This window comes from Amblyomma mixtum, chromosome 1 (genome assembly GCF_055824585.1).
Source record: "Amblyomma mixtum isolate Tamu chromosome 1, ASM5582458v1, whole genome shotgun sequence".
NCBI lineage: Eukaryota > Metazoa > Arthropoda > Arachnida > Ixodida > Ixodidae > Amblyomma > Amblyomma mixtum.
The window spans coordinates 98,187,687-98,199,790 of record NC_143012.1 but is presented as its reverse complement, the minus strand read 5'-3'; the positions used below and the strand labels follow the sequence as shown (position 1 = coordinate 98,199,790).

The following is a 12,104-nucleotide window of genomic DNA, read 5'->3' as shown; positions in this document are numbered from 1 at the left end:
GCCAGAAGGGTGTAAAGCCTGATCCCGATAAAGTGGCTGCAGTTTTGCATTTTCCTCGCCCATCGCGCGTCAAAGGCCTGCGCAGTTTTCTGGGGCTAGCGTCATACTTCCGGCGCTTCATACGCAACTTTGCCTCTATTGCGGCCCCTTTGCATAAGCTCCTCTGTGCTGACCAGCCGTTTGTTTGGTCTGAGGCCTGTGAGGTCGCTTTTACTACCTTAAAGAAGGCTCTCACATCTGATCCGATACTAGCACATTTCGACGACAATGCTCCAACGATTTTACACACGGACGCCAGTGGACACGGCATTGGTGCAGTTCTTCTGCAGCGGCAGCACTCTTCGTGCGAGCAAGTCATCGCCTACGCCAGTCGTACACTGACTGCAGCGGAGCAGAACTACACGATAACTGAGCAAGAGTGCCTCGCTGTTGTCTGGGCCATTCAGAAATTTCGCCCTTATTTGTACGGCCGCCAGTTCACAGTTGTCACTGACCATCATGCCCTGTGCTGGTTGTCCTCGCAGAAAAACTTGTCCGGCCGCCTCGGCCGCTGGATTCTCCGTCTCCAGGAATATGACTTTACCGTCACCTATAAATCGGGCAAGAAACACCAGGACGCCGATGCGCTATCTCGTTGTCCCCTCGCCCAAACCCAACCTCCGCATCCGCAGCCCGTGTCCTCCGCATCCTCAAACTGCCAAACTACCCCTTCGACGGCTATTTCAACCTTGACCGCCGCACCCATTGACTTGATGCCAGCTCCCAGTCTTGGCGATCTCGCCTCAGCGCAGCGGGCCGACCCTTACTGCCGGACTCTTATCGACCGTCTGAGCGGTGCTACGCGGCCACCGAATGCCCGCCTACGTCGCCAACTTAACTCTTTCAAGCTAGTCGACAACATCCTTCTTTGGCACAATTACAGCCCCTTCGGTGACTCATGGGTCCCTGTCGTACCCCGTTCTCTTCGCCGAGAAGTTTTGCAGGCCTTTCATGATGATCCCCCGGCTGGCCACTTAGGCTTTCAGAAAACTTATGACCGCATCAAGCGCCGTTTCTTTTGGCCTGGCCTCTCAACCGCTGTTGGAAAATATATTGCGTCTTGCATCTCTTGCCAACGTCGTAAACGGAGCACGTCTGCCCCTGCGGGCCTTCTACAGCCTCTCCCCTGTCCTTTCTCCCCTTTTGAAGTCGTTGGGATTGACCTCTACGGTCCCTTACCATTAACACCAACGGGCAACCGTTGGATCGTCACTGCCATCGACCACTTAACTAGATACGCTGAAACGGCCCCTGTTCCTTCCGGCTCTGCTTCAGAGATCGCCCACTTCTTCCTGAACGCCATCCTTCTGCGCCATGGAGCTCCTCGTGTCCTTATTAGTGACCGCGGCAAGTCCTTCCTCTCCAGCATCCTTGCCGAAGTTCTTCACGCCTCCAGAACCGTGCACAAAACCTCTTCAGCTTATCACCCTCAGACCAATGGGCTCACCGAGCGCTTTCATCGCACGCTGTCCGATATGCTAGCCACCTACATCCAGCCCGACCACACCAACTGGGACACCATGCTTCCCTTCGTTACCTTTGCATACAATAGTGCCGTGCAAAGAACCACCAACTTCTCCCCATTCTTCCTTGTGTATGGACGTCAACCTACCTTCACCCTCGAAGCGTCTTTCTTCTCCGCCCCCTCAACCTCTTCCAGACTCTCTCACGAACAGTTTACTTCTCGTCTTACCTACTGCCGTGCCATTGCCCGCCTGAATACCGACGCCTCCCAAGCCTCCCGGAAAAACACCTATGATCTCTCCCACCGAGCCATATTTTTTCACCCTGGTGATGAGGTACTGCTGTGGACTCCAGTGCGTACCCCGGGATTGTGTGAAAAATTTTTGAGCCGTTATATTGGTCCGTATACTGTACTCGAACAAACGTCCCCGGTGAACTATCGCGTTGCCCCTGTTCATCCTGTTAATGATCGTCGTTGCCGAGGTGCCGAGATTGTTCATGTTTCACGCCTCAAACCCTTTGCCCGTCGCCCTACTGAGCTCTAATCTGCGCCCGGGCCGGTCGCTTTCGTACGCGAGGGGAGAAAGTGTAAGCACAACATGCGACCTTCGTCTTCATCTGTACATATCCATCATCATCGCTCAAAGCACAACATGCGATCTTCGTCTTCATCTGTACATATCCATCATCATCGATCATCTTCTTCTTCGAAGGGTTGGTCGCCATACTTGCGGGTGCCATTAAAGCTCGCTCCATCCTGCGCTCTGTCTCCTGTCTCACAATACAAACAAACATAAAAGGGGTTGTAGTCATATCAGGGTTTCCCAGCAGGTTATACATCATTTATTAAAGATATGTCAAGCAATACTCGCTACAAAGAGCGCAGAAGTGATCAAGATCTATGTGAGGTGAATTTTTATTTTCTCGCGGAATGTTTTGTGATCAGTGCATGCAGCGATGTCGTTAGGCAGTGAATTCCATAGTGCTATTGCGTTGGGGAAAAATGAGTTGTTGTAAGCAGACGTGTGGCCACTGATGCGTGCTATTGGGTTACCGTGACTAAGCCGGGAGGACGTTCGTAGTGGGGCGGTTAATAGAGCGTGCCGTGATCTTGTGTTATGATAAAATGTATGAAGTAAGCATAGGCGGGAAACGACGCGGCGTGATTCTAGTGTTGAGAGACGGAGGGACTGCTTGAGGGCGGTGACACTGGCTTCTCTTGAGTAACATGAAGTTATGAACCGAGCTGCACGATTTTGGATTGATTCCAATTCGATGGTGAGATACGATTGCCATGGGTGCCAGATGGATGATGCATACTCTAATTTTGGCCACACAAATGTTTCATACGCGTATTGAAGCATACATTGAAATTTTTGTATCCTGTACTCTTTTTCACAGCAATCGCCATCATTTGCAAATGACATTAGTTTTTGCCGTGTAGCAGCGCGCAGAAAAAATGACATTAGGTCGAACAAATGTCATTCGATGAGAATGACATTAAATTTGCCGTGTGGCAGTAGTATTAGATTACCTGCATCTCTCTTTGGAGGTTTTCAGATGATTACTTGAGTTCGGTCACGTGCAAGTCGATCTTTCTTTGGAAAAACAACCATGCAATATTAGGGTGGTTGGCCTGATGTAGTTTTGGACGAGTGGCGGGCAGTATGTGCCTCGTGCCGGTGTCCGTTTAAGGTAGGGAACATGTGGCTCCATGTTTCGCAATGTGCCTAAAATCTGAATTGCACCCCATCTACTACCTGGTTCGTTTTGCGCTGGGGTGGTATTCTGCCGGTGTCGCCTTTTGCGACATGTCGCATATGGGCGGGGCCTAAAAAAGTGCTTACAGATGCTCGAAGAAACGGAAAAAGCCGCCGGCACTTTCGTCTGCGCTGCATTCATTCACTCCGAGAAGCGACAATTTACCACTGCTGATTCACTAGCAGCAGTAGTTTCGTATCTTTTATAGCAAGAATATTTGCCATCACATGACGTATAATGTTCAAAAAAACATTTGCAAATTTAATATAAACACGATTTACTTCATTTAAGTCTATAAAACACCGCGAAAAAGCTCCAAATCTATTTTTCTTTCGTTCCGGACGGTTGTGCTAGGCTTCGGCTGCGTTTCGGGCAGTTGCAGACGGTAGCAGTGTAGCTGGAGGTCCCATTAGGCTTGCGCGCTCCAGAATCGAGAGCGTATCTAAAAAACTAGGCTGAATTGTAGCTTAAACTTTATCGTTGAAGCAAGGTAAGTCACAGCGAAAAGTAACAACACCAGTAGTTGCCGGTAAACATGCCGACCGGAATCGCAAGGACTGCTGAATTGGCTGAAGCGGGCGGCTCTCGCTTGAAAGGACGTCGCCATGTTTTCACGCCAAGGGCGCAAAAGCCGCAACTGCCGATTGCGTTCGTACGCTAACGGTAGCCCGTCGCCCGCGCGAATCGCTTCAGCGCATTCCGTTGTTCGACTAAACGTAGTAAATTGGGGCGACGTCACGACGACGTAGCAGGAAGGCGGATCCGTGTTGTCACGCCGCCGTCACCGCTGCTCGAGCCAATCAGCGAAGTGCGACTGCGACATGTCGCAAAAGGCGACACCGGGAGAATACCACCCCTGGTGGTCGCTTCCTTAGGCGAGAGATCAGTAGCGCAAGAGTGAACTGCCGGTAATCTCCAAGGTGTGCGTCACGGTGGAATCCGAAACTACAGGACTGGTTGTGGTTTGGTTTGCCGCTCTAGTCAGTTGGGCCGCACACGAGTATGGAAGACGGGATGGGGGGCTGTTTTTTCGCCCTTGATCTCCACTGGTTCGAGGCAGCTGTCCTTGTGATCGCATCATTAAGCGTTTACTGCTTTGAGTTGTATGCGCACCGCGATTCCATCCCGTCGGAACTTGCGGCAGCAGGACGATGCGCGGGGGGATGCGTACGTTGACTTGTATTTAGAGTCAACTTTTTTGTTTGCAAACGGGAGTATGAGCTGTGGGTAGACTTTTACACGGCAATATATGGTAATTGCGAAGTTTGTCCAATATAGGTAGTTTGTTCCCACAATTAAATTTTTTGCTGTGATCGGTTAATTCGATCATTTTTCGCGGTCCCAGTCACTTTGAATTAACCAGGTTCTACTGTTTTGAATGAGCGATAAAATTATGGTTCAGCACAACTTTCCCATAATTTTACGCAAGCTTCTCAAAGGGGGATAATCTGGTTGATATTGCCAATAGGCCACCGCGATAGCTCAGTCGGTATGGTGCTTAGCTGTTGATTCGAAAGACGTGGGTTCGATCGTGGCCGCGGCGGTTGTTTTTTGATGGAGGTGAAATTCTCGAGGCCTGTGTGCTGTGCGATGTCAGTGCATGTTAAAAAATCCCGGGTGGTCGTAATTATTCGGAGAATTCTACTATGATGTCGCTCATAGCCCGAGTTTAACTTGATATTGTGAATTAAAATCGAAATTGGATTTTGAGGAAAGCACAGGTTGCAGTAACTGCCTCACATCTCAAGGACTCATAAACTGCTTTGTAATGAAAAGGATAAAGGACGGAATGGAAGAAGAATGGAAGAAATAGGAATTATTCAGGAATTACTCGGAAATTATTTCGGTGACCTGGGGATATTGAATGTGCACTGACATCACACAGCACATGGACACCTATACCGAAACTGAAACAAAATGGTTTTGTTTGGTTTATTGGGGGTTTAACATCCCGAAGCAACTCAGGCTATGAGGGACGCCGTAGCGAAGGACTCCAGAAATTTCGACCACCTGGGGTTCTCTAACGTGCACTGACATCGCACAGCACACGGGCCTCTAGAATTTCGCCTCCATCGAAATTCGGCTGCCGCGGCCGGGATCGAACCCGTGTCTTTCGGGTCGGCAGCCGTACGCCATAACCACTGAGCCACCGCGACGGGTGAAACAAAATGATGTAGCCAGTAATTCAATATATCCGGGCTGAATTGTAGATGAATGACGTGAACTGAGAGTAAAGTTAAAATTGTGAACAGGATGCAGTGATATATTCTACACAAAAATTTCGTTCCACCAGTATCTTGTGCTCTCAATATGTTTGCACACATTTATCATGCTTCCATAATAGTGAATTGAGTACAGGCTGTCATAGCTTCTCAGTTTAGGTACATGGTCCCTAATTACTTGCCTTGTGCAGATGTGGCTGGTACCAATGCTGAGTGTAACAATAGACACCTTTAGCATACCGCGTACCGTGCTACCGTTACTGGTACCGGAGTACCGGGAGCCCGCGCGTAACCAATGAGCATGCACAAATCACCTTGGCGGCACCAGATGGCGCCACGTACCCGGCAGCTACGCGCGCGCCTGCAGCATCGGGACCAATCAGCGCGTGCTCAGCGGCGGTGGGCGGGCTCCCGGTACTCCGGTAGCGGTAACGGTAACACGGTACACGGTATGCTAAAGGTCGGCTGGGCTTGAAGGCCATGGGAAGAGGCCAGTAATACCCCTGCTACACGGGCGTTTCGAATGCCTTCCAACCGAACGTCATTCGACTCGAATGCCAAACGTGCGCTGCTACACGACGTTTTTGAACGGCATTCGGTTGGAATGACTTTCCAGTCGAAGGAGCTCCGCGGAGACATTCCAGATTTTGGAATGCCTTCGAAACGCGAACACAGCCCGAACCAACCAATAGCCGTCGCCGCCGCCGTCTCTTCGCCCCGCCCACCGCCGCGCGACTGCTTTCGGCTCTGTGGCTGTTCATTTCGATACCCGCTACTCGCTTTTTTCTGCTGTTTGTTTAGCAAATAGTTCGTGTTCCGTGTAGGTGAGTGCTTGCAGATAATAGTACACCAATGAACATTTACCGCGTGAGCATGAAATTTCCCCAGGAGTGCGCCGATGAGGACGACTGCAGTCATACTGCTGTTTACATTGGTTTACATCGCTTCGTATGAACAGCTTGTGCTCGTTTGCAAGACACAAAACGAAATATTCGCTTTAGTTCTATTAAATAATCTCTTCTCTTCTGTACCGGTTGTACGCGTGCTTGTTTACGCAGTGCGACAATCTGTGGGAAGCGCCGACACGATCGCTCGCCTGAGAAACACTTGACAGCCGGATTGTTGACATCGGATGATCGGCGCTTCTCGCTAATTTTCCCGGCTTCCTCCAACATGCCCAGTACTTTATTTTAAGCTACTTTATCCAGAAGTATGTTTGGTGACCGTTCGCGTTAACTGAAATGGCCTAACTTGTTAGTTACAAGCTAGCGACGGCGACGACTGCTGCTGGCCGTAAAGCACTGCTCGGCAGCTCGTGTCACACCGCCGCTTCCCGTTCATCGTATGCGCGTCCTGCGATGTAAGCAATAGTTGATTTCATGTCCCTGTTGTCAAAACTACACTCGTTGACCATTTGCATTCGCTAAAACTTGTGAATTCATTCTTCACAACCACCGCAATCACCGATCCAACCCTGCGGATTCGCTAGGCCTAGTCGTCGCTGAAGGGAACGGAGTCGTCGTCGACTGAAATTAATTTGGCAAGTGGTTATCGCTATCGAGTGTCCAAGTGTGCACATGTGAAATATAGCCGTTCGTTTCGCTTATTTCCAATACTGATAATGTATAAGCGCGCATGTATTCGCACTGTCCCCTCATCAGCGTGTTTTCGCTCAGCCGCCGAACTCCCGAGGGCATATGAAGGCTGACCGTCCGCCGATCGGATTCGTCGGTGTCGTTTAGCCAAAAAACTTGTCCCACTACAATATTAAAGTGAACTGGATAGTTCACTATAGTCACATGATGCTGTTCACCGTGATAGTGCCGTTGTCGGACTAGTGTGACCGTCGTCGTCGTTGTACACTGAAAACGAGCCGAGAATTTCGAATGCGTTTGGAAAGTGCCGTGTAGCACCGCGGGAGTCCGTCGAGTTCGAATGCCATTCCAAGTCTCGAATGCCATTCGACTCAGATGTCATTCGAAAGTACCCGTGTAGCACAGGTATAAAACACTTTGTTCCAACTTGTTGTTAGAGCAACTTTCTTTTAAGAGACGGTTCAAATTCTTGTGTGCCCATTTCAGGTATGAGCGTGAGGAGACCTTCCTGGCCCTGAACCTGCCTGTGAAGAGCCAAAGCCTCAAGGAGTCCCTCGACCAGTTCGTCAAGGGCGAGCTCCTCGAGGGGGACAATGCCTACCTCTGCGAGAAGTGCGGCCAGAAGGTCAGTAGTGGTCTCCCCCTTTTTACAGTGTAGCTCAGCTGTCATCCGGCAAATGTAGATTTTGGCATTCCCACCTGTATATGCAATGGCAGTTCAGGAGTTTGCCAGAACCAGATGTCTCAGTGAATGGACAGATAGGTACAGTGATTCCACCTCTGGAATCAAGAGACGACATGTGCATAAACAGGGTGTGCGGGCATGATAACCGATGGCTGTTAAGGGTAAAGGAATGGATTCCAAGAGAAGGCAAACGTAGCAGGGGGCGGCAGGAAGTTGGGTGGGCAGGATGAGATTGAGAAATTTGCGGGGAATACGGTGGCCGTGGCTGGCAAAGGACAGGGTTAATTGGAGAGACATGGGAGGGGCCTTTGCCCTGCAGTGGGCGTAGTCAGGCTGATGATGATGATGATTGACTATTTGTTTTTTAGGGGTGTGCTATTATAAAATAGGCATTTGTGGTTTTGACATAATTACATGCTGCATGGTGATGCACATCTTTTCGCTACCAGCGAACGCTCAGCAGCTCTCCCGTGACGGCTCTGGTTAGCCGCCAGTGCATTGCTTTTGTTGCACGCTCGCAGCCGATTATGCAAGGCAAAAACAGTTGAGTTAAATGATGGGAAAAGTGTCAGTGTGCGCAGTTTGGAAATGCTGTGATGGTTGACTGCAAGCTGAGATGAACAGGAAATTTTGTAATATTCAATGTTAGGAGGTTCAAATACTTTGATCAGCAAAAATGTGGTGTGAAGCTAATCAAATAGTCATTTCTGTAATTGCAAACTATTCAGAATTTCAAATATTCACACACAGCTGCTCTCTTTTGCTCAAGTCCATTTAGTGTTTTTCATCCACCTCAGTGCCTAGCAGATCTTGAATGCTATAGTTAGATACAGTATAATCTCGTTACTACGAACCTCACATTAACGAATTTTTCATATTTACGAACTTTTTCAAAATCCCCGCCAAAATATCTATATTTTCAATGTAAAAATATTTCACTACTACGAATTTCAAAATACCGAACATTTCAGAATAACGAGCATAATTTATTTGCCCACCTATTATAAATGCACCTCATTATTACGAACTTACCCGGAGAAGTGAGCCGACTCCCCGAGAGGCACACGCTAACTCTGCTAATCGCCAAGGGCAGGCATCCGATACAATCCAGTCCAATCCGAAGCCGCCTCGCAACCGGAAGTTGGCTCGTCTCTCCTCCTCCGTTTTTTTTTTTCTCCCACGGTGTGCCACGGCCGGTCGCGACGCGCGCGCTCTCTCCTCTCTCCTTAAAGGCCCATTCACACTTGCGAGTCGCAAAGGGCACGCGACCAGCAGTCGCTTGCGACCAAGCAGCAGCTCGACAACACCGTTGTTCACACTTGCAAGCGCGACCAGCGGGTCGCTTTCTCGTTAGATTCTCGTTTGAGGCGAAAACTCTCGGGAATGACGTTGTTCGCGTGCTTTCGAGAGTTTCGTCTGTTTTGGCCGCGCCTCCTGTACTCGCGCTTGGTCGTCTAAACTGCTATTCGCAATGTACAACAACTACCCGAGCGAAGATTAGGTTGTCGTGACGGTTTTGGTGTGCACCGCGGTCGTACAAGCGTCATAATGACAGAGGCGCGCTTCTCTGCAGGGCCGGCCTACCAGCCTGCAGTATGCCGGCCGCCGTGGCGTCACAAAAATGCGCAAATATTGCTTGTTCGGGTTCATACCAAGCCCTTGGGTACAGGAATGTAAAAAATTAATCATTTTTTAAGATCGCTGGCCAGTACCGAGTTGCTGGTAGAAGGGATAACAGCGACAAAAGCAAATTTCTTCCCAGAGCCGCTTTGCTGCTGCTGCTCCATGCGGCTCGACTGTTGTCTGCTAGCCCCGCTGCTGAAAGCGTTGCGGAAGTCGAGCATGTCTTGATATTATTATGATACAAGGTCCACAATAAAGCGGTGACGAAAGCAGCATCTTAATTACTAGCGCTGGCCAGGATCCGAAGCGCCCTCAGTTGCGACATCGGTATGAAACCGGCTAGGCTTAGCGACGACTACGACAGCCCGCTGGGAGCAGCGCAGGTCGTCGCCCGGTGCGCCCGCGAGCGGTGTCGTTGCCAGAAGCTTGGCTCGCTCGCTGATTGGTTCAGCGGTTTGCGACTCGCAGTCGCGAGGCTGAAAAATCGAGCAGCGAGCGACTGGCCCGCGACTGTCGCTTTTCGACCAGGGCGACCGTTTGCGACTGTCGCTTTTCGACCAAAACAGTCGTGCGACCTCTGCGACTCGCAAGTGTGAACGGGCCTTAAGAGAAAGCGCGCGCGTTGAGACCGGCCGTGGGTGTGCATGTGATAGACTACCTCCGCGCTTTTCTTTTTTTGTGTGCGGCCGCCGCGAACGCGAGGCCTAGTCGTTTCTCGCCGCTGCGTGTTGACTGTGCTGACGATGAATTCTGCGGGCGCCAGCGTCAAGATGAAGCGACGGCAGTTCACGCTTAAGGAAACACATCGTTTCGGAAGCGCCTAGTGCAGCGCTGTTAAACATTCGGCTCGGACTCCCGACAGCCATAAATGTCCGTCAGGCTGCCGAAATGGTAACTGGGGTGTGGTGGAACGTAAAGGCCTCGACCATCAACAACTGCTGGAGGAAAGCTGGCCTGGTGAAATCGCCGCTTCACACAGAAGACTGCGATGACGCTGATAGCACGGATGACGACAGCGCAAAAGAGGTGCGGACTGAAGTCACTGCAAAACTCTCTGTAGACTCTTCTGTAACTTTTGCCGACTACGCCGAGTCGGAAAATGCTGCCCCTGACTGTAGAAGACATCGTGAGCAGCGTTCGCGAGTATGGAGAGCGCGGCGAAGAAAATGAACTGGACGACGATGCCGACTCGCCGCCTGCAGACCAAGCGGCCGAACCTGTGTCTAGTGCAGAGGTTCTTGCATCCATAGGCAAACTTCGCACATTCATCGGACGTTGTAGCGATGTGCCTGATTCTGTGCTCCAAAAAGTTGACGTTGAAGAGTTCGTCCTGGGGCGCCTGTGTCGCACCCGCCAGAATCACGGATTTCTTCAAATAAACGAGCGCTGAACCTCTCGTTTGCGTTCCTGTTCGAAAATTACATAGCTTGTCTTGTGCCCTTCCTGAAGGTACAGTATTTTCATTGTCCAGTAATACTACTACCTTTTTTCGCGAGTCTTTCGTTATTACGATATTTCAAAATAACGAACGATTATTCGCGACCCCGCGAAGTTCGTTGTATCGAGATTTCACTGTACTACTCAAGTCTGCAGTTGAAGCTCCGCCCACATTCAGGACTGCTGCACAGAATTCCTTCACATCAAAAAAATTTAGTCCATCGTCAAAACTTTTTTTGGTACCTAAACGGGAAGCTAACCACAAGAACAAGTGCCGGAACACCTTTAAGAGAAGGGCCACTTACTGGGACTCAGTTCACTGTATGTTCAGTGTTCAGTTATATTGAATGTTCTGGTGAACGGAAGTTCTTTGAAGGTGAAAACAGTGCTGTACTTTTACACGAAATTTTCAAAGGGGTCGTTTGATATAAACAATAATTCAATATGTCTGCCTCGACTGTAGCTCCATGTGCCACTGTTCTGTGCAACATAACTACTCTGGCTCATGCAACTTGTTCTCGAGACTCTGTTAATGAAATGGACGCTGAGAAGAAATTGACGTTGTCCCGTGTTGGTAGACTCCAGCATTCTAACAACAAAGATACTACTTCCACTGAAAAAGGAGAATTTTTAAGCTAGAGAAGGCCAAATAATGAAATACAAGTGTCCCCAGCGCTGGCACTTTTCACATGCATACCACGGTGTGTCAAGACGATTTTTTTTTTACATGAATCTCTGAGGCTATACCTCAGCACCGCTAATTTCCAAACAATTGTCACGAAGTTATTTTCAGTCTTGACGTCACAGGTTTGAAGTTTAAGGGCATTTGTCTCAGCAATAAGTGTGTATCTTGCTGACAGGCAAACGGTGACATGCCAAGACAGAGCTGTGGAAGGGACTTTTACTGAGAACAAATATCGGACGGGCTTGTCGTGAGTGATACCTTTAAAATTTCTGGACCTGTGCTTCTTGGCAGCTCAACTGCTTAATCCATTGAGCCTCTTCTTTGCAGACTGTGCCATAGTTTGTGCCAAGCTTTGGAAGGTTTGTTCTGTTACCTGACCCTGGCAGCACTTGTAGCTACGGGAACAATTTAGTTTCCACCATTCGACTTGCTTTTGTTCCAAAAAAGTCGCTGCTACAAACCTGTTGAATTTCATGTCCGAGTAATTCATGCCTAAAACAGTCCAGTTTTGCCAGCTTTTGCACCTTTTCTTATGCTTATGTGAACAAAATTCAGGGTGCACTTTGACGACCTAAAGGGCACGAGGCAGAAGC

General features: G+C 49.5%; 1 protein-coding gene across 1 annotated transcript in view; it reads left to right on the top strand.

The window, feature by feature from the left end:
• LOC149367286 (ubiquitin carboxyl-terminal hydrolase 24-like) overlaps positions 1-12,104 on the top strand; it is a 183,727-nt gene that overhangs the window by 110,197 nt on the left and 61,426 nt on the right. Inside the window, exon 38 of the mRNA XM_089554944.1 lies at positions 7,568-7,706. Within this exon, the coding sequence (XP_089411070.1) occupies positions 7,568-7,706 (139 nt within the window). The remainder of the gene's footprint in view (positions 1-7,567; positions 7,707-12,104) is intronic.